This window comes from Mobula birostris, chromosome 29 (assembly GCF_030028105.1).
Source record: "Mobula birostris isolate sMobBir1 chromosome 29, sMobBir1.hap1, whole genome shotgun sequence".
NCBI lineage: Eukaryota > Metazoa > Chordata > Chondrichthyes > Myliobatiformes > Myliobatidae > Mobula > Mobula birostris.
In genome coordinates this window covers 30,975,936-30,997,776 of record NC_092398.1, presented here as the reverse complement: position 1 = coordinate 30,997,776, position 21,841 = coordinate 30,975,936, and the positions used below count along the sequence as shown (strand labels likewise).

Below are 21,841 nucleotides of genomic sequence, written 5' to 3'. Positions count from 1 at the left end.
CAGTTTCAGAGAGTCGTACAGTACAGAAAAAGGCCCTTCACCCCACACTGTCCATCTGAGCTAGTCCCATTTGTCCGCGTTTAGCCCATTTACCAGTGACCCGGGTTCATTTCCCTCCTCTGTCTGTAAGGAGTTTGTACCTTCTTCCCCTTTCTGCGGTTTTCTCCCACAGTCCAAAGACATACCGGTTGGTAGGATAGTTGATCATTGTAAATTGTCTCACATTGAGGGGTTGCTGGGCAACGCGGCCAGAAGGACCCGTCCCACACTGTACCTCAGTCAGTGAGTGAATGAATGCTTTTCACCTCCGTCTCAACCACAGCTCATTCCATATACAAACAATCCTCAGGCTCCTACCAGAACTCTCCCCTTTCACCTTCAGCCTCTGCCCTCTAGTTCCTGATTCCCCATCTGGGGGAATAAAACTCTGGGCATTCACCCTATTTATACAGGATCAGTCTTCATCCAACCTGCTCAACCTCTCTCCGTAACTCAGTCTCTTGAATCCCGGCAACATCCTCGTAAATCTCCCTCCACAGTCTTTCCAGCTTAATAGCCGGCTGATCGAAACTGAATGGTGTATTCCAAATGCAGCATCTCGTACAGCTGCAACTTAACGTTCCGACTCCTGTACTCAGTGCCCTGACTGATAAGGCCAGCGAGCCAAACACCCTGTCTACCTGTGATGCCACTTTCAAACAACAATGTTCCGAGTTCCCTTCTGTTTCTTAACACTCCCCTGGTTTGATCTCTCCAAATGTAATACCTGCCGTTCATCTTGACTGAAAGCCATTCCTCAGCTCACATCCCCAGCGGATCAAAACCCCCGTATTTTTTCATAACCTGCGATGCCACCTGTCTTAATATCATCCACACATTTACTAACCTTGTGCCTTCCCATCCAAGTCGCTTATACACCACACCAATATCCAAGGCAGGCCACTCCGAGAATCAGCCCTCGGCTATCACCCTCTGCTTCCTACCAATAAATTCAATCTATCATCTACCCTTCAATTCAGTTTCTTCTGTCCACTCGAGAGGGTGAGCTGATATCATTCATAGAACACGACAGCACGGTCCAGGCCTGACAGCCCACAACCTACTCTTAAGATCAATCTAACCCTCCCCTTCAATGTAGCCCATCCTATCTAAGAGTCTCTTAAATGCCCTACCACCACCCCTGGAACTGGGGGTGCCAGGGTTGCAGGGACAGAGGCTCTCGGGAGCTGGGGAGGATGGGAGGGGTGCACTGGGATTGAGGAGGGTTAGGAGTGAAGGGGTGGGGTGTAGCAGGACAGAGAGGTGTTGAAGAGGATGGGAGGGTTGAAAGTGTACAGAAGGGGTTGAGAAGGGAAGGAGTAAAGGGACAGAGGAGTGGGAGGACTGTAGAGAGGGTCAGGGAGAGAGGATTGCAAAGGGATAGATGAGCTGCAGTGGGGCCTGAGACACGGATAATTTGCTGGTAACACAGCTGGACTGTGCAGGGACCAGGGTCTGTGTTTGGGGGGTTGCCAACTGCTGTTTCTGATCTGTCCGCAGAGGCGTTTGTCGTTTGCCAGGGTTACGCACCTCCCCCCGGCTACGTGCCCAATATGTCGAACCCGCTCCTCGACCACTGCTACGGTAGGGAGGGGCGACGGGAGAGGGAGGGAGCACCTTGGGTGGGGAGAGGGGGTCTTCAAAGTGGGAGTGCTCTGCTGCGGAAGGGGCGGCGGTAAGGGGGGACCACGGAAGGAGTGGGGAGGGGGCAATGTCATGAGAGGGGCGGTAGGAAGGAGGCTGTAGCACGCATGGGAGAAACTGTGGTCCTCTGTGTTAAGCCAGTGCTATGTTGAAGGACATTGCTTGGGAGGGAAGGATTGCCACACTGTGGAAGGGGTGGCAGAGGCGCAGAGGGCAGTCAGTCATTGGTGTGCGTGCGCACCCAGCTGTCGGCTTTCCGCCCCGGTACCCTGCAGAGATACCACCCTCCGAGATGGCACGTGCTGCTTTCTCCGCTGGAGGCGTTGCGTGCCACTCTGAGGGAACTGCCCTGCTTCTACAACAGGTTTTTGAGCTGGTCCAGCTGTCCATTCTGTGGGCGGGAGGAGTGTGTGTACCTCGCGTACATGGAACGTGAGAGGGTACAGCCACTCTCGGGGGGCTACTGCTGAGGGTCTGGCTGCACTTTAGTCCCACGCTCCTCAGTTTGGAAGGGGGCAGAGAGTGTGGAGGGTCTCCTGATGGGCTCGGACCGGGATGGCCATTCACGGGTCTAGGCGGTGGAAAGGGTAGGGTGTTACCCGGGCTGACTGCCTGCCCCTGTTCCGAGGGTACGTTCTTGCCCAGCTGTCCTTGGAGAGGGAGCACGCAGTTGCAGTGGGTACAGTGCGGGACTTCCGGAGCAGTGAGACCCCCGGGGTATTGACTGTTTTATAGATGGTAGTAACCATATTTTAATCTGAGTGTACTTACTGTTTTGTAAATATTGAATGTCTGTACCTTGGGTATATGTGTTGTAAATAAACTTCTATAGTTTTGTGTTTAAAAGAAGTGGCAGGGAGGAGGGATTAGTGGCCACGGGAGGGGCTATGGTTCTCTATGTTAAGACCGTAATGTGTGTTGAAGGATGTTATTCAGAAAACCCTCTCTCCCCCCCACCGCCCCCCAACGTTCCCCTGCAGATGTGGACTTCAACCAGCTGGAGGGTGCCAACAGGGTCATCGTGCCCTTCCTGGCCTGCGGTGACCTCAGTGCCTACGACTCCGACAAGACCTACCCCCTCCAGGTAGGCACATCCTTCCTCCAGCAGAGATGCAAGCTGTGAAACTGTCAACGCCCAGACTCTCCCTCCCCACCGGCTGAGACCAGCTCTCTGCTTTTGTTTTCAGACACCACCTTTCACAGTTACTAGCGTCAGTCCTGTTTTGTTGAGGATTAGTGTGATGTGAGGTCTTGGTGAAAAGGGAGATGAGAGTGGACTGTCATATGAGGAGCATTTGATGGCTCTGGGCCTCTGCTCACTGGAATCCAGAAGAGCTGAATGATGCAAGGCCTCGATAGACTAGCTGTGGAATTTCTTTAGCCAGAGAGATTGAGTGTGTGAGGTTTAGAGAATATACACTCGGGCCACTTTATTAGGTACAGGAGTGTATGTTCATGGTCTTCTGCTGCTGTAGCCTGTCCACTTCAAAGTTTGACATGTACATTCAGAGACGCTCTTCTGCACATTACTGGTATTTGAGTTATTGTCCCCTTCCTGTCAGCTTGAGCCAGTCTGGCCATTCTCCTCTGACCTCACATTAACAAGGCATTTTCACCCACAGAACTGCCGCTCAGTTTTTTTTTGCACCATTCTCTGTAAACTAGAGCAGGGGTTCCCAATCTCTTTTTATGCCATGGACCCTACCATTAACTGAGAGGTTAACCCCTGCTCTAGAGAATGTTGTGCATGAGAAGATGCCAGGAGCACAGCAGCGTGAGATGCTCAAACCACCCTGTCTGGCACCAACAATCATGCCACAGTCAAAGTCACTTGGATCACATGTCTTCCCCGTTCTGATGTTTGGTCTGAACCTCTTGACCGTGTCAGCGTGCTTTGATGCATTCAGTTGCTGCTGTGCGGTTGGCTGATTAAATATTTGCCTTGACGTACAGGTGTACCCAATAAACTGGCCACTGAATATAGGTGCTCCACAGAAAGCAGGCAGCAAGCAGAGGAGGGTTGAGTACAGAACCAGTGTTCCATTTGTTTAGGGAACTGTTTAGGGAATTGCAGTTCAAAAGAGACTGACCAAGCTAATTCCTGGAACGAGGTTTGTCTGTGTAGCAGTGGCTGGAGGAACTGGATCTGAGTGAAGCACCCCACGCCCCGAGGTAGATGTGGAGGTGTTTCCACTGGCAGGAGGGTCTTGAACAAGGGGAACGCGGTCATGAAATTGAGGTGGTAACAATGATATCTTACAGAACTGCTAGGATTTTTCTACCCACGAGGAGGCATTTTGTCGAGAAACACAAAATGCTGGAGGAGCTCGGCAGGACAGGCAGGGGAATCAACAGTCGATGTTTCAGACCAAGAACTGTCTCCAGGACTCACTGGGAGGGCTGCAGCAGCTGAGGGTAGATCACTTTCCCGGATTCCCATTCTGCCATCCGCCATCAGAGGTTTATGCTTGCAGTAGGAATGAGGGCTGGCGACCCCGAGGCCACTGTACAAATCTGAGGAAGGAGGAGGCCCGTGGCTGGCGGGGCCTCGGGCTGGGGAGCCGGGCGGCGGCAGGGTCTGCTGTGTGGGGCCACCGGGCTGGGGAGCCGGGCGGCGGCAGGGTCTGCTGTGTGGGGCCACCGGGGCGGAGGGAAGCTCGTTGTGTTCTGCCGAGCATTGTGGGCATGCTTCGTTTGTGCCAGACTGTGTACTGACCGGGTGAGGGTATTGTTTGTTAATACAAACAACACGTGGAATTTGAATTATATAGGACAGCAGGAGACAGGCCAATGCTGCTGCTCCTGTCCCTTTTTTCCACCCAGTTAGAAACAGTTTGCGATTCTCATCGCACTGCCTCAAGTAACCCCCGCCTTTCCTCCTCATTTCCTGCAGCTCGAGCCCGGCCAGGAATACACCTACATTCCCCCGACACAGCCACCCATCCGACCCCCCTACCAGGAGGCCTGCTACCTCAAGAAGAACAACCTGCTGGCTGCTCGCCAGGCCCCCACGCCCGAGCACACGATGACCAAAGCACTGGACAGCTTGTGTGTGACCCAGGACGGCCGCCAGGCCCCCTCACCGGAGGACACTGTGGCCAAGGCACTGGACAGCTTGTGTGTGACCGAGGGAGAACGGCTGTCAGGAACCCTCGCCTGAGCTTGCTGTGGCCAAAGCAGTGGACAATTTCTGTGTGACTGAGGGAGCATCTTCTCAGCATTTCATGACAAATAAAGGGGGGGGGGGGATTAACAGAGGTCATCTCTGAGGTGTGGGGTGGACTACCACTCTCACAAAGGTGTTTGTGACGCATAAATTAATGTTTATTAAAATACACAGTGGTGAACATCTTCACATCTATTTCTACAAACACACGGGCAGTCTCGTAGACAGAAATCCCGATGATCTGCAGAACAATCTGCCCCCATCACCACCCTTCGCGTTCAGTTGTCCTAATGCTGCTTCTAAGAGGGTGGGGCTGGTCTGCTGTCCATGTTCATGGAAGCTTGTGTTAAATTAGCAGAGTCAAACTGTATCTGTGGGCACACTTCACCTTTTCTCCACAGATCCGGCTCCCTGGGAAGGGGTTAATCTCTGCTACGATTTACAAGAATTGGAGAGCACCAGGTTGAGACCCTGGTGGGAGGGGAGGTCAAGAGGCCTGTGCACTTTTGTTAACCCTCTCCTACCCCAGGCAGCTGGTCAGCTCAGTAAACCCATTTCTGCACAGAGAAGGGGAGGGAAGGTTCCCTGTCTCTGCACAGGTGAGGGGAAGGAGTTAAGGGGAGGTGGAAGGATCTGGCTGTCCTTCCCCCGCAGCCCCCCCCCCACCATGCTTGCCCAGTCACCCTGAACAGCCAGGTTGCCGGGGGGGGGGGGGGGGGTCTTATCTGGAATCATGCTGTGCCCCCATCTCCTCTCTTTCTAGGGGGAGGACGCAGATTCCCCGCAGTTTACCGGTCGTAGGGATGTCGAGAGGAGAGCCCACAACTTTTGCCCTCCCACGTCCCTCAATTCTGAGGGAGGGAGAGGGAAAGGGGGAGATCCTCAACCACTGTAAACCCCCCACAGAGCAGCCAGTGGGTCACCACTTGTCTTGGTGCGGGAGGGGCTGTCGTTACTTCTGCTCCCGGCGCCAGATGATGACCATGCCCCGAGCGTCACTGGAGGCCAGCAGGCTCTCGTCGCAGTTGAAGCTGACGTCCAGCACAGCCCCACTGTGGCCCTGCAGTTTGTTGACGATGGCGCGGGTGGCACGCTCCACGTCGAAGAAGTAGACGCACATATCCTCACTGCCTGTGACTGTGGGGGGGGGGGTGAAGGGTAGGAAGAGAGTCAGGGCAAATCGAATAGTACTATTCTTCAAGACACAGAGTGGAGCTCCCTCCACACCGTCCCGTCACACACTCCCTCCACACCGTCCCGTCACACACTCCCGGGGTCAGACACAGAGTGAAGCTCCCTCCGCACCGTCCCATCACACACTCCCGGGGTCAGACACAGAGTGAAGCTCCCTCCACACCGTCCCATCACACACTCCCGGGTCAGACACAGAGTGAAACTCCCTCCGCACTGTCCCATCACACACTCCCGGGGTCAGACACACAGTGAAACTCCCTCCACACCGTCCCATCACACACTCCCAGGGACAGACACAGAGTGAAGCTCCCTTCACACCCCATCACTCATGCCCGGGGTCAGACACAGAGTGAAACTCCCTCCACACTGTCCCATCACACACTCCCGGGGTCAGACTGTGGGTGAAATCCACCCCCCCCACCACCACCCATCCCATCCACCAGCTGAGAAGGATGACTCACCAACACAGGCGCCCTGTCTGAAGGACATGAGGGGGCAGAAGATGCTGCGGACGGGGTTGGAGCTGTGCTGGATCTCGAAGGTACGTTTCAGCTGCAGCGTTCCTTCGTTGTCCACCACCCTGGGGGGAGATGAGAGTGAGTGGTGTGGGGGTCCGGGGGGGGGGGGGGAACCGGCTCCCTCGTGCGCCCAGACCCCAGCCTCACCTGTAGAGCAGCAGTTTGTTGATGCAGGCGTTGACGAGCAGGGAGGGGTCGCGGGCCTCACGGCTGATCCAGGACCGGGCTGAGATGCTGGTGATGGGGCTGCCCTCGTTCACCACCAGGCGCTTGGCCTTGGTCAGCTTACCTGTGTGGGGGAGAAGGAGTGGGTCAACAAGGGAACAGAAGGGGGGAGGAATCCTGAGGTGCAGTGGGATAGGGGCACAGAACTGAAGGTACGGAGGGGGAAGCCAGTGGCAGGGGCTGCTGGTGAGGGAAGCAGGAGGAAGGGGCCATGGACGCTGGGGCAGAGGATGATCTGATCCCAGTTCTCTTACCCGTGGCCATGTCGAAGAGGAAAGAAAAGATGCTACCACGATCATCGCCGGCCCACAGGATGCGTCCTGGAGCGTCAAAGGACAGCGAGAGTACCCTCCCTGTCAGCTTGCTGGATCCCCCCTTCACCTTCTTCCCCGTCGAGATGTTCATCACGTGGACGTTCTGCTTGCTGTTACCCACCTGTGGCTCACAGGCAAGGAGCAGAGGGGGGTGGAGTCCATGGACACAGGGTGAGAGAGAGAGAGAGAAGCCACCATTAGTCCAATTCACATTGTGTGTCCTAACGTCATACAGTGGGGTCCCTCTGTCCCTCAAAACTCCCCACCATTCACGTGTCCTACCCTTGTACACTGAGGTCTCTCGACGCTCCCCATCATTCACAATGTGTGTCCTACTATTGTGTATCGAGATCCCCGCCCTCAATTCTCCCTATCCCCACCATTCACAGTGTGCGTCCCTCCCTCAATACTCTCGAGGGCCCAACAGTTGTGTTGTGTAGGTGTGTGCTGAGTCCAGGCTCAGCCTTGATCAAGGTGAATGAGTCTGAGGGTTCATTGCCACTGCTGTTGTCTGCTGTAGACCCGTGCCCTGCAGTGTTAGGGGTCTGGTGGGGGAAGGCAGGGGCTAGGTGTGCCTCTGCGCTGGACCCACACTTACCACTTACCACAGTCAGGTTGTTGTTCATGGGCTGGAAGGTGCAACACAGGAGCTCTGCGCCCTCGGGGTCGGGAATCTCGCGGATGCACTTGCCGTCCTCGGTAGCCCAGATACGGACGGTGGCGTCAAGGGAGGTGCTGACGATGATGTCGTTGGAGAGGGACCAGGCGAAGTCGGTGATGCCGCGCGAGTGCCCCCGCAAGGACAGCAGCACTGACGGCGGGCTGGGCACCAGCTGGAAAATGGAGACTGTGCCATCCAGGGAACAGCAGGCCAGCCGGTTCCTGTCGTCGTTGGCAAACTGCACCTTGGGCACTGTGCAGGGCGAGGGAGACAGACAGGGTCACGGAGAGGGGAGGGGAATATGTGGAATTTTTAATTGCCTAACACTGTACAACTAATATTATTGGGTTTCCTTCAGTTTGAGTTGGTAGCAAGGAAAGAAAATACAATGTTAATGTACATTTTAGGAAAATTAGAACATAAAAGTTAGGATATAATGCTGAAACTTTATAAGGCATTGGTCAGACTGCACTTTGGATTACTGAGAGCTGTTTTGGCCCCTAATCTGAAAAAAGATATGCTGGAGACGGTCCAGAAGACATTTCCCAGGAATGAAAGGGTTAACACGAGGAGTGTTAACTCTGGGCCTGTACTCACTGGAGGGAGGGGGAAATCTCAAGCTTATCGAATGCTGAATGGGCTGGATAGAGATGTTTCCTGTGGTGGGGTAATGTAGGACCAAGAGAGCACAGCTTCAGAATACCAGGATGTCTCTTTAGAACAGAGGAGAGGAGGAACTTCTTTAGCCAGAGGGTGGTGAATCTGTGGAATCCATTGCCACAGACACATGTGGAGGCCAAATTATTTAAAGCAGAGGTTGATACGTTCTTGATTACTGAAGGAGCCAGGTTGCGGGGAGAAGGCAGGAGAATGGGGTTGAGAGGGATAATAAATCAGCCATGGCTGAATCACACAGTGGATCGATGGGCTGAGTGGCCTAATTCTGCTTCAATGGTGAGGCAGCTGCATAGGGACAGGCCTCAGTATACTGTCACAGGGTCATAGAACAAGTACAACTCTTACCCGACCCGACCCAGCCCACCTCCCCTTCTCTGCGCACCCCTCAGCTGTCCCTCTCCCCCAGCCCACACTCACCGGCCTTGTCAACGTGCTGATCGAAGATGTGGTACATGCCGGCGAAGGCGTAGTTCTCACTGAGGGTGGTGTCGCCGGCCATGGCACGGCTCGCCTCCGCCGCACACGTGGGGACCAGACTGCCTGGGGGCCTGCACAGGACAGGGGGGAGTCACATTCCCTTACCACACCCTACCTGCTCCCCACCCACAGGGGGCAGTCGTAACCTGTCTCGTCTCCCCTTCTCCGCACTCTGACACAGAGAGCCTCCGGTTCCTGACAAGACATTGCCTCTCCCCACTCACCCCTCTGTATTGCTCAGCGTGACCCACTCACACTCACCATGCCATCTCACACACACTCATACACACCCCTCTCTCTCTCACACACACACACACTCTCACACACCTCTCTCACACACACACACTCTCACACACCTCTCTCACACACACACACTCTCACACACCTCTCTCTCACACACACACACTCATACACACCCCTCTCTCTCTCTCACACACACACACACTCACAAACCTCTCTCACACACACACTCCTCTCTCACACACACACTCATACACACCTCTCTCTCACACACACACACTCATACACACCTCTCTCACACACACACTCATACACACCTCTCTCACACACACACACTCACACACACAGCCCTCTCTCTCTCTCTCACACACACACAGACACACAGCCCCTCACCCACACACAGTCCCACACACAAACTCACACACAGCCCCACACACACACTCTCTCTCTCTCACACACATACACACACACACAGCCCCCCCACACACACACACGCTCACACACACACAGCCCCTCACACACTCACACACACACAGCCTCACACACTCACCCACACACACTCTCTCTCACACACACACACACAGCCCCTCACACACACACTCTCACAGCCTCACACTCACACACACACACACACACACACACAGCCTCACACACTCTCTCACACACACACAGCCCTACACACACTCACACACAGCCACACACACACACACTCACCCACACAGTCCCACACACAAACTCTCTCACACACACAGCCTCACACACTCTCTCACACACATACACAGCCCCTCCCCCACACACACACACACTCACACAGCCCCACACACACACTCACACACAGCCCCTCACACACACACAGCCCCTCACACACACACACACCGCCCCACACAAACACACACACTCTCACACACACACAAACACAAACTCTCTCACACACACACACTCACACACACACTCACACAGCCTCTCACACACACACACAGCCCCTCACCTGCACACACACAGCCCTTCACCCGCACACACACAGCCCTTCACCCACACACACTCTCACACAGCCCCTCACCCGCACACACACACACAGCCCCTCACACACACACAGCCCCTCACACACACACACACAGCCTCACACACTCACCCACACACACACTCTCTCACACACACACACACTCTCTCTCTCACACACACACTCTCACAGCCTCACACTCATACACACACACACACACACACACACACAGCCTCACACACTCTCTCACACACACACAGCCCTACACACACTCACACACAGCCACACACACACACACTCACCCACACAGTCCCACACACAAACTCTCTCACACACACAGCCTCACACACTCTCTCACACACACACACACACTCTCTCTCTCACACACACACACACTCTCTCTCTCACACACACACTCTCACAGCCTCACACTCACACACACACACACACACAGCCTCACACACTCTCTCACACACACACAGCCCTACACACACTCACACACAGCCACACACACACACACTCACCCACACAGTCCCACACACAAACTCTCTCACACACACAGCCTCACACACTCTCTCACACACACACAGCCCCTCCCCCACACACACTCACACAGCCCCACACACACTCTCACACACAGCCCCTCACACACACACACACACAGCCTCTCACACACACACACAGCCCCTCACCTGCACACACACAGCCCTTCACCCGCACACACAGCCCTTCACCCACACACACTCTCACACAGCCCCTCACCCGCACACACACACACAGCCCCTCACACACACACAGCCCCCCCCACACACAGCCCCACACACACACACAGCCCCACACACACAGTCCCTCACACACACACTCACACACAGCCCCACACACACAGTCCCTCACACACACACACAGCCCCTCTCACACACACACTCTCTCTCACACACACACACAGCCCCTCTCACACACACACTCTCTCTCTCACACACACACACACGCACTTTCTCTCTCTCTCTCTCACACACACACACACTCTCACACACAGCCCCTCACACACACAAACACACACTCTCTCTCACACACACACACACACAGCACCGGGAGCTGGGATCGAGCAGCGGCTCCACCCGCCGGGTCGTGTAGTCTTCCGCGAGCCGGAGCCGGGAACTCACTTCTCTTCGTACACCACGCGGTTCATCTGGGCCTGCAGCTGGTAGGAGCCCCGGCTGACAGAGCGCCTGTGACCCCTGGAGCCCTGTGCTCGCAGCTCGTCCTCGAAGTCCTGCGGGGAGACATGGTTCGAGAAGACTGAGCAGTGGGGCGGAGAGAGGATGGATTAAAATCGCAGGCGAATACTGGACTCGCTCTCCAAATAAAACCCTACATCAGATATTGCAGCCCAGTGCTGGTGGGCTTATGGAGATGATGCTAGCCCCTCCAGCAGTCCTGTTGTATTTACTCCCAGTAGCTCCTCTGGGCACTCCTCAAACTGTCTGTCCCTCTTGTAGCGTTCAGTCCAAAACCCATGTCCCCACCCCAACACCCAGAAATTCACCGCCACTGTTGGGGGCGTAAGTCCTCTCCCACCTTCACCTCAGCCTCTGAACTGATCTCTTACCCCATTACCCACTTCCTCCAAAGTCCCACAAAGAGGGAGCCTCCCTCCCTACAATCGCCTCTACTCCCACCCTCTCTGTCTTCCCTCCACTCCTTTCATTCTTCCCCTTCGCTCCTCTTCCTCCCCTCACCCCTCTTCTCCCCTTCCGCTTTCTCCCAATCCCTCCCAAGTCCTGGTAACACCCTTGTGAGTATTTTCTGCTGGGGGGAGAGGAGAAAGAGGGAAAGGGGGAGGGGAGAATTATCATGCCCTGGATTCTCTCCCTCGCCTCTGAGAACCGCACCCGCTCCTTCCCTGCCTGCCCCAGTGTGAGGAAGGTGTTCTGCCCTCCCTCCCTCCCTGGCCCCGTCGTTACCTCCATGCGGTCGAGAGTGGTGCGGCTGCTGCGGACGCTGTTGCTGTGGGCGCGGAAGCTGCTCTGCTCAGACAGAGCTCCGTAGCGCTGGGCGAGGAGGAGGCTGCGAAGTCTCAGGTACTGGTGACGCAGCAGGGGGTTGTAGCCGCCCTTGGCATTCTCCCGCAACAGCTGACTGCGCCGCCGGATGTACTGGGTGCGGAACTGCGGGAAGTTGGAGGTGCGGTAGGCGTTGTACCTGGGGGTGGGGGTGAGGAAACCGCAGTGAGAATAGGCTGGCAGGGCGGCTTCAGAGCTGGTAGTGGGAAACGGGCTGAGAGACTGCCGGGCTGAGGGGAGTCGTGGGGGAGACGAGGTGAGGAAAGGCAAGCGAGTGTTGGAGGTTTCAAGAGGAGAGGCAGGGTGAGAGGTGAGACGGGGGGATGAGTGATGAGACGGGTGGGGGTGGCTGGTTGAGGCTGAGGGGTGAAAACGGGAGATGGAGGTGGAAAGGGCAGATCGAGGAGGTGGAAAGGGCAGATCGAGGAGGTGGTGTGTGACAGGGAGAGGGAGGGAGTAAAAAATAATATGCCCGATGGGCATTGTGTTAACAGCATCCCTGCCCCACCACCTTCTGTCTGTATAAAAAAGGGATTTCTCTGTTCACAAGCTGACAGACATCGGCACCAGGAAATGAAGTGTGATTGAGGAACGATACAGATTAGAGGTGACAGGGTGAGGACTCCTGGTGACTCTGTGTGTGGGAGGTAGCAGAAAGACCGCACTAAGGAGCCCCTGGTCTTGAGCGATGTGGACAAACGGGCTTGCTTACCTGGCATCTACGGCAAGAACCTGCTGCCAGACTGCTGCCATCCCAGAGGCACTGGGAATCCGTCAGGGAGAGGTGGGATCACGCGCCCCTCTGCGGAGAGAGAAAGGAACGGGTGCTGAACAAGGTGGCAGCGGGGAGAGGGATCAGGGTGCAGGTCAATGGGACAAGGCAGATCAATTGTTCAGCACAAACTAGATGGGCCGAAGGGACTGGTTTTACTCCCATGTCTTACAGTCTCCTGGTCTCAGACTGAGCAACATGACCCAACTCCAACACCAACACCAGTCTCTAATGTTCTTTCCCCACTGGATTAAGCTCCCTAACTTCCTCTCTGTTCCAGATAGAGGAGTTACATTCACCACTCTCCCCTCTAATGGAACCTTCCCCAAATCGGCAGAATTTTTGGTGCTCCTTGTAAGATCCCAGGATGTTGCAGTCGGACCCCAAGACTTTAGCCACTCTCCTTCCTTCCCATGAGGCATGGGATCCCACACTCTGAAGACATGCAGGTTTGTAGTTAAATTGGTCACATGGGTTGGCTCACTGGGCTGTATTGGAAATTAAGTTAGCCAGATCAGAGAACGTGCCTCTTATTAGAGACAGCTGAGTAAGCCCAGGCTTGTCTCTTGCAATGAGGGATGACGAGAAGCAACCTGACAGAGAGTGTGCAAGATTGTGAGAGACGTCGATGGAGGAGTGGATAGCCAGCACCTTTCTCCAGGACGGCAATGCCTAGTACTACAGGAGAGAGCAGCCAAGTTTAGGGGAGACGTCAGAAGTAGTTTTTCCATATACGGACACAGAAAGTGATGGGTGTGTCAGGGCTGGTGATAGAGGCTGATATGTTACAGACACAAACCCAGCACGGTAGCAGAGTGCTTTATGGCACAGGCAATCCAGGTTCGATTCCCAGCGCTGCCTGGAAGGAGTGGAACGTTCTCCCAATGACTGACTGCGTGGGTTTCCTTCAGGTGCTCCGATTTCCTCCCACAGTCCAAAGACATTCCAGTTGGTAGGTTAATTGGTCATTGTAAATTGTCCCATGATTGGACTAGGATTAAATCGGACGATTGCTGGGCGGCACGGCTGGAAGGGTCAGAATGGCCTATTCCACACTTAAATAAATAACATAAGAACCAGGGGCAGGAGTTGGCCAACTGCCCCGTTGAGTCTGATCAGCCTTTCAATAAGAACCAGGGGCAGGAATCGGCTATCCAGCCCGTCGAATCTGCTCAGTATGACTAATGTTGATCTGCCTGTGATCACCCACCCACCTTTTCCCCACAACCTTCAATTCCCCTGCTGTACAAATAAAAATCTGTCTAACTGTGTTGTAAATCTATTTAGTGAGGTCGCCCCTGCTGTTTCCCTAGGCAGAGAATTCCACAGGTTCACTACTCTCTGGGAAATAGACAATAGGTGCAGGAGTAGGCTATTCAGCCCTTCGAGCCAGCACCGCCATTCACTGTGATCATGGCTGATCATCCACAATCAGTACCCTGTTCCTGCCTTCTCCCCACATCCCTTCACTCCGCTATCTTTAAGAGCTCTATCTGACTCTTTCTTCAAAGCATCCACAGAATTGGCCTCCACTGCCTTCTGAGGCAGAGCATTCCACAGATCCACAACCCTCTGTGTGAAAAAGTTTTTCCTCAACTCCGTTCCAAATTGTCTACCCCTTATTCTTAAACTGTGGCCTCTGGTTCTCCGTCCTAATCTACTCCCCAAATCTTGAGGCTAAGTTCCTTAGTTCTAGTCTCACTCACCAGTAGTAAGAACTTTCCTGCCTCGATCTTATCTATCCCTTTTGTAATTTTATACATTTCTATAAGATCCCTTCTCACTGTGGTGAACTCTACCAAAGACAGTCCCAGGTGACTTATCTCTCCTCATCTCCAGAATCAACCTGGTGAACCTCCTCTGCACCGCCTCCAAAACCAGAACATCTTCCTTCAAGTAACTGCATGCAGTTAAGACTCTTAGATGGGCACATGGAGGAAAGGAATATCAAAAGAAGAGATTCTGCAGATGCTGGAAATCCAGAGCAACACACAAAATACTGGAAGAGCTGGGCAGGTCAAGCAGCAACTATGGAGAGGAATACACAGTCAATGTTTTGGGCCCAGACCTTTCACCAGGACTGGAAAGGAAGGGGGTAGAAGCTGGGAGAGGGAAGGTGGCTGGGTGAGGGAGAGGGATGCAGTGAGAAGCTGGGAAGGATAAAGGGCTGAAGAAGAAAGAATCTAATAGGAGAGGAGAGTGCACCGGGCAATGGAAGAAAGGGAAGGAGGAGGGGCAGCAGAGAGATGTGATGGACAGATGAGAGAAGAGAAGGGGTAAGAGGCAAGTCCGTCAGGAGAGGAAGATGAAGGCATCTCAGCCAAAACATCGACTGTTTATTCCCCTCCACAGATGCTGCTGGACTTGTTCAGTCCCTTCAGCATCTTTTTGAGAGGGATGAACAAACAAGAGTTATTGGCTATGTAGAAGGGGAGAAGTTAGATTGACCACGAAGCAGATTCAAAGGTCAGCATATCATCATGGGCCGAATGGCCTGTACAGCATTCTGTTCTAATAACTTTCCAGATCCCTTACCCCACGCAGACATCTAGGTATATCAGCAATGTGGCCAATCTGCTGAATATCATTCTCATTCACCAGTTAGAGACTCATTCTTTTGAAATGCAAATATTGGAATGAACTGGAGGAGCTCGAAGAGAGGAAATGCAAATTTCCAGAGAGCATTCAGAGTGCTTGCATCACAGCCTGGTATGGAACAGAGGATGCCAATTAACTGGGCCATCAGTTAATCAGAGCAGACGTTTATTTGGATCAACTCTTAAATTTTAAAAAATCAACAAGATACAGTGGCGTGTAAAAGTTTGGGCACCCCGGTCAACATTTCTGTTACTGTGGACAGCTAAGCGAGTGAAAGATGAACTGATTTTCAACTGGCATAAAGTTAAAGATGACACATTTCTTTAATATTTGAAGCAAGAAAATTTTTTTTATTTTCATCTTTTAGTTTCAAAATAACAAAAAAAGGAAGAAGGCCAGAAGCAAAGGTTTGGGCTCCCTGCATGCTTAGTAACACCCCCTTTGGCCAGTATCACAGCTTGTAAGTGCTTTCTGTAGCCAGCTAAGAGTCTTTCAATTCCTGTTTGGTGGATTTTCGCCCATTCTTCCTTGCAAAAGGCTGCTAGCTCTGTGAGATTCTTGGGCTGTCTTGCATGCACTGCTCTTTTGAGGTCTATCCACAGATTCTCGATGATGTTTAGGTCAGGGGACTGTGAGGGCCATAGCAAAACCTTCAGCTTGCGTCTCTTGAAGTAGTCCACTGTGGATTTTGTGGTGTGTTTAGGATCATTATCCCGTTGTAGAAGCCATCCTCTTTTCATCTTCAGATTTTTTTTTACAGACGGTGTGATGTTTGCTTCCAGAATTTGCTGGTATTTAATTGAATTCATTCTTCCCTCTACCAGTGGAATGTTCCCCGTGCCACTGGCTGCAACACAAGCCCAAAGTAAGATCGATCCACCCCCGTGCTTAACAGTTGGAGAGGTGTTCTTTTCATGAAATTCTGCACCCTTTTTTCCCCAAATATACCTTTGCTCATTGCAGCCAAAAAGTTCTACTTTAACTTAATCAGTCCACAGAACTTGTTTCCAAAATGCATCAGGCTTGTTTAGATGTTCCTTTGAACCTTTTGAATAGAACTTTTTGGCTGCAATGAGCAAAGGTATGTTTGGGGAAAAAAGGGTGCAGAATTTCATGAAAAGAACACCCCTCCAACTGTTAAGCACGGGGGTGGATCAATCATGCTTTGGGCTTTTGTTACAGTCGGTGGCACGGGAAACATTTCACTGGGAGAGGGAAGAATGAATTCAATTAAATACCAGCAAATTCTGGAAGCAAACATCACACCGTCTGTAAAAAAGCCGAAGATGGAAAGAGGATGGCTTCTACAACAGGATAATGATCCTAAACACACCTCAAAATCCACAATGGACTACCTCAAGAGGCGCAAGCTGAAGGTTTTGCCATGGCCCTCACAGTCCCCTGACCTAAACATCATCGAGAATCTGTGGATAGACCTCAAAAGAGCAGTGTATGCAAGACGGCCCAAGAAGCTCACAGAACTAGAAGCCTTTTGCAAGAAAGAATGGGCGAAAATCCCTCAAACAAGAATTCAAAAACTCTTAGCTGGCTACAGAAAGAGTTTACAAGCTGCGATACTTGCCAAAGGGGGTGTTACTAAGTACTGACCGTGCAGGGTGCACAAACTTTTACTTGGGGCCCTTTTCCTTTTTTGTTATTTTGAAACTGTAAAAGATGGAAATAAAAAAGTTTTCTTGCTTAAAATATTAAAAAAATGTGTCATCTTTAACTTTATCCCTTTTGGAAATCAGTTCATCTTTTACTCACTTAGCTATTCACAGTAACAGAAATTTTGACCGGGGTGCCCAAACTTTTGCACGCCACTGTACCCAGATTCGCCTTGTTTATTTGGGACACTAAATGGGACAGGACACTGTTGCCAAACAGTTTCTTACTAGCCTCAGTCGCGTACATGTCGTGCGGGAGTTAAACACTATTCCATGGTTACAGCGATCAGTGTTTAAATAACGTCAGTCACGTCTATGTTTAAAAAGCAATGATTTTTGTCTGATAGTTGGCAAGAAATAAGCAGCAAGACAATTCAGAACTGTTTTGTTCATTGCACTTGCAAGCATTTACGCCTGGAAATGCAGAAACAGCCGGAAGTGAAAATGATTTGACTTCACTGTTTCAGGTTGGGGACTATGAATCATTCTTGAATGTTACAATGAAAGTAGATCAGGAGGATGCAATCGTAGATAGCATTGTTTAAAGTCAGTCCATTATTTGCACTAGGTATCTGCACTGATTTTGTTTGTTTACAGTCAATCGAAAGTACACAGCAGTGTATACTGGATGAATTCCTCTGCCAATAACTATTAGGAACTAATACACAGTTTTATAGTACTGTAGTAGAATTGGTAGTGCTATAATCTGTCCTGTTAAATACATAATTTGTTATTCAGTTGGGCTGGCAGGTGGCGCAACCACTTCGGACCCGGACTCGGAAGCGGAGGTTCCCGGGTTCGAAACCAGTCGGGTCCGCCCCCGAGTAGGCTTTCTATCTGTGCCGGATTGAGTGTCGAGATCGCAACTCGACCTGGTAAAATACAGGGAAAATACTACGAAAATGTCTGTGTGAGAAGTGGTGTGCCACACGGTCTCTCTCTCGCTCCGCGCCTTGTAAAAAAGCCATGAAAAATTCATCATCACGGACACGCAGACGCACAGACTCGCACGCACACAGGCACACGCCAAAAAAAAATTTGTTATTCAGTTAAAAGTTTATCTTTTTCATACTTTTTAAAACTATTTCCATGAAACTTCAGCTAATTGGGAGAGCCGCTTAATTGGGCCAAAGCGTACCGTCCTGATGTGTCCCTCTGTATTCTGGCTGTAATTTTTCTGTATCGCTCTACTGCTGATGTAAACACACACACTTCAGGACACACGTCAGTGATTCTGATCTCTGTATACATTTGCTCGTCTGATTCCCACTGACGAATGGGGGACCTGTACACACACGTAGTATTAGTGCTGCCACAAAACAACACATTCCCCAACGTATTCCCAGTGAGGTACACCTGCTCGATAATGCAAATATATAATCAGCAACTCAATGCATAAAAGCATGCCGACATGGTCAAGAGATTCAGCTGTTGTTCAGACCACACATCAGAATGAGGAAGAAATGTGGTCCAAGTGACTCTGACCGTGGACTGATTGTTGGTGCCAGATAGGGTGGTTTGAGCATTTCAGAAACTGCTGGTCTCCAGGGATTTTCACACACAATATAGTCTCTAGAGTTTACAGAGAATGGTGCAAAAAAAACCCCAAAAAACATCCAGTGAGCGGCAGTTGTTTGGGTGAAAACACCTTGTTAATGAGAGAGCTCAGAGGAGAATGGCCAGACTGGTTCAAGCTGACAGAATAACCACACGTTACAAGAGTGGGGTGCAGAAGAGCATCTCTGCACACACAACACTTTGAACCCTGAAGTGGACGGGCGACAGCAGCAGAAGACCACGCCAGGTTCCACTCCTGTACCTAATAAAGTGGCCACTGAGCGTATGTGATGACACACCCGATTTCCATTCTCCTCACAGACTCCGCTCGACCCACAGAGTCCCCCCGGCAGGTCGATTTCTGCCCTCTCCGGTTACTCTGTCATTTCCTCTATCACCTCAACTGCTGTTTTAGCAATCAATGAAAGCATTTGAAGTGCCGGTGGTTCACTGACACGGCTGCAGAGAACCTCCATTTAATCCCAACAGCAGCTGGCAAAGCCAGCCACTTTTTATTGAGTAGCTATGTATGACACAGCAAAAAATGCTACATTACTTCCGAGGAGTGTTTATTATTTTGAAATACAGAGCGCCCAGCATCCCCAATTTAACCCTGACCTAATCACAGGGCAATCAGCGACTGACCTGCCCGGTACGTGTTTGGACTGTGGGAGGAAACCGGAGAACCCGGAGGAAACCCACACATTCCACAGGGAGGAAATACCGAGACACCTCACCACACTGGGTCTGACAGTGCCAGGACGAAGAGGAGAGAGGGGCAGCGGGGCTTCAGGAGAGAATTCTGGAGCTGGGAGAAGGGGTGGGGAGTGAGGAGAGGGAGGTGGAGGAGTGTGGGGAGACTAGTGGAACACAGCCACAGGGAGGGGTGGGGGCCTGTAAATGTTCACAGCAAGGAGGCGTGCGGTTGGGCTGGGCTGGAGAGCTGCAGCAGGGGTGCGGTGGGCAGGGAGGCTGGGTGTGTCATTTAAGCACAGAGGAAGGTGGAGGGCAGCTGAAATGGAGGAGGGGAGGGGGAAGGTAATGGAGTAGAGAGATAGTTAAATACTAAGAACAATGATTAACTAATGATCAATCACCTTGTGGGTGCCTTAGCTTACTGTTTTGGACAAGTCAAAAAGAAACAGGTGACGTACTAGTCATTATTCTCTAAAGAGAGGCAAAGGTTGAAATAAATCTGATCGTGCAAAAGCATCTCAAGCTAAATATGGGAAGAATAGTGTAGGGGTTAGAATGTTTTTAGAGAAAAGGGGAAGGTGCCCGAATGAGGAACTGATGGGCTGGCTTTGGCTTAAAATAGTTATAACTAATGATCATTTTACATCTAATTGTATCTTAGCATGTGATTGAAATGAATCTAATATTGTCTAAACTTGTAATTGTAAGATTTCCTGCTACCTGATCAATGTTAAAAATTGTGGAGAATTGTGTAATTCCGAGCCAGTCTCCGGACTGGCTCCTTTGGGAGATCAGTCTGTAACTTCCCCCATAGCATGCTATGAATAAAGAGTAAAGTTTGAGAAAGGATTGCGTGTGTTAGTTAGTGTATTTGTGGTACTGTTGTCCTTGCATCGGGTCGATCCACTACGACGAAGGGCAGCTTTGGGTCCCATGTCTCAGAAAGGCTGCAGTGGCATTGAGCGGGTCCAGAGGAAGTTCAGGAGCATGAAAAGGGTTACTGTATGAGGAGTGTTTGATGGCTCTGGGCCTGTACTCACTGCTCAGAAGAATGAGGGGGGCATCTCAGTGAAACCTATCAAATATTGAAAGGCCTAAATAGAGTAGACGTGGAGAGGATGTTTCCAAGCGTGGGGGGAGTCTAGGACCAGAGGATACAGCCTTAGAAGAGAGGGACGTCCATTTAGAACCGAGATGAGGAGGAATTTCTTCAGCCAGATGATGGCTAATCCGTGAATTCATTGCCAAAGTGGGGGCTAAGTCACTGGATTTATTTAAAGCAGAGGTTGAGAAGTTCTTGATTAGTCAGGGTGAAGGCAGGAGAATGACGTTGAGAGGAGTAATAAATCAGCCACGATGTAACAGCAGAGGAGCCTCGATGGGCTGAAAACCTAAGGTTCTGCTCCTATGTCTTATGGAGGGCTGGGGTCCACTGAAGCAGGGATAGGTGAGTGACAGAAGTGGGTAAGCACTGGAGTGACGGACGCAGGGACTGATTGGGAGCACTCAGATGCAGCGGCTTCTATGGGGTCCAAAAGTATTACTTTTTTTAAAACATTTCCTTTACAATCGCAAGACCCTGCTGGGCATGAAGAACTTGTGAAGAAGTTCCCCCCTCCCTCATGTTTCCCTTAAACAATTCACCTTCCATCCTTAACACATGACCTCTGTTTGCAGCCGCAGCCAATCTGAATGGAAAAGGCCTGCCAGTATTTACAGTATCTCTACCCCTCACAACTCTACCAAATCTCCTGCACTCCAGCGAATGAAGTCCTAACGTATTCAACCCAAGTCCTCAAACCCCGACTTGACCACTGGTCAAATATAACCGTGAAACACATTAATGCGGGTAAAAGTTAACATTAGATCGGTAGCAATGGGTAGAAATGACATTCTTTTCGGAAGGGAAACTGCTTCGTTAAAACTTGACAATGCCCCCACGACAGCTCCCACAACTGATTGACAGGCTGCGAGACCAATTAACGGGCCACTCCGCCCATAGATATGAAAAGGCCCGCCCCCCCACCGGAAGCGCCCGTTGCCCCGGGACGCGCAGCGGAGGCAGCCAATTGGTCGAGTCCCAAGCGTGACGCAACGACGTTCCCCGAGCCCGCCCCCATCCGCCTCCAACCTAGAAACGTATCACAACCGAATGAAAATACGTTTAAAAGAATACAAGGAAGGGGCATTTTTGCTGAAAACCCACCATCGCCTCGCCATCTCCTGCTTAAACACTCTGTCGTGGATTTGCATCGAGACGCTGCTCCGACTAACAGGAGACCGACCGTTCACCACCCGCCTCCTCCTCCTTCTCTCCTCCTCCTCCCCAGGC

The 21,841-nt window shown here is 51.8% G+C and overlaps 2 protein-coding genes across 3 annotated transcripts in view; one reads left to right on the top strand and one right to left on the bottom strand.

The window, feature by feature from the left end:
- ftsj1 (FtsJ RNA 2'-O-methyltransferase 1) overlaps positions 1–5,024 on the top strand; it is a 26,681-nt gene extending 21,657 nt beyond the window's left edge. For both annotated transcript variants that reach the window (XM_072246935.1, XM_072246934.1), the window contains exons 9-11: positions 1,540–1,623; positions 2,664–2,767; positions 4,577–5,024. In XM_072246935.1, coding sequence (XP_072103036.1) covers positions 1,540–1,623; positions 2,664–2,767; positions 4,577–4,843 — 455 coding nt within the window. In that variant the 3' untranslated portion in view covers positions 4,844–5,024. The remainder of the gene's footprint in view (positions 1–1,539; positions 1,624–2,663; positions 2,768–4,576) is intronic.
- Positions 4,986–21,841, bottom strand: wdr13 (WD repeat domain 13). Its single transcript, XM_072246933.1, has 10 exons — positions 21,716–21,841; positions 12,932–13,021; positions 12,121–12,358; positions 11,320–11,429; positions 8,857–8,987; positions 7,706–8,013; positions 7,041–7,221; positions 6,709–6,850; positions 6,505–6,623; positions 4,986–5,986 (listed from the first exon to the last, which is right to left on the bottom strand). Exons 2-10 carry the CDS (start codon positions 12,970–12,972, stop codon positions 5,802–5,804), a joined length of 1,455 nt encoding a protein of 484 aa, XP_072103034.1. The 5' UTR covers positions 12,973–13,021; positions 21,716–21,841; the 3' UTR covers positions 4,986–5,801.

What these genes read in the sequence shown, in the direction of transcription:
- wdr13 (XM_072246933.1), bottom strand. Translation starts at nt 12,972, where the DNA reads ATGGCAGCAGTCTGGCAGCAGGTTCTTGCCGTAGATGCCAG. An exon ending in GTTCTTGCCGTAGATGCCAG is followed by an intron (nt 12,359 to 12,931) that starts GTAAGCAAGCCC and finishes CCCCACCCCCAG; the next exon opens with GTACAACGCCTACCGCACCT. An exon ending in TCAGCACGTTGACAAGGCCG is followed by an intron (nt 8,014 to 8,856) that starts GTGAGTGTGGGC and finishes CGCCCTGCACAG; the next exon opens with TGCCCAAGGTGCAGTTTGCC.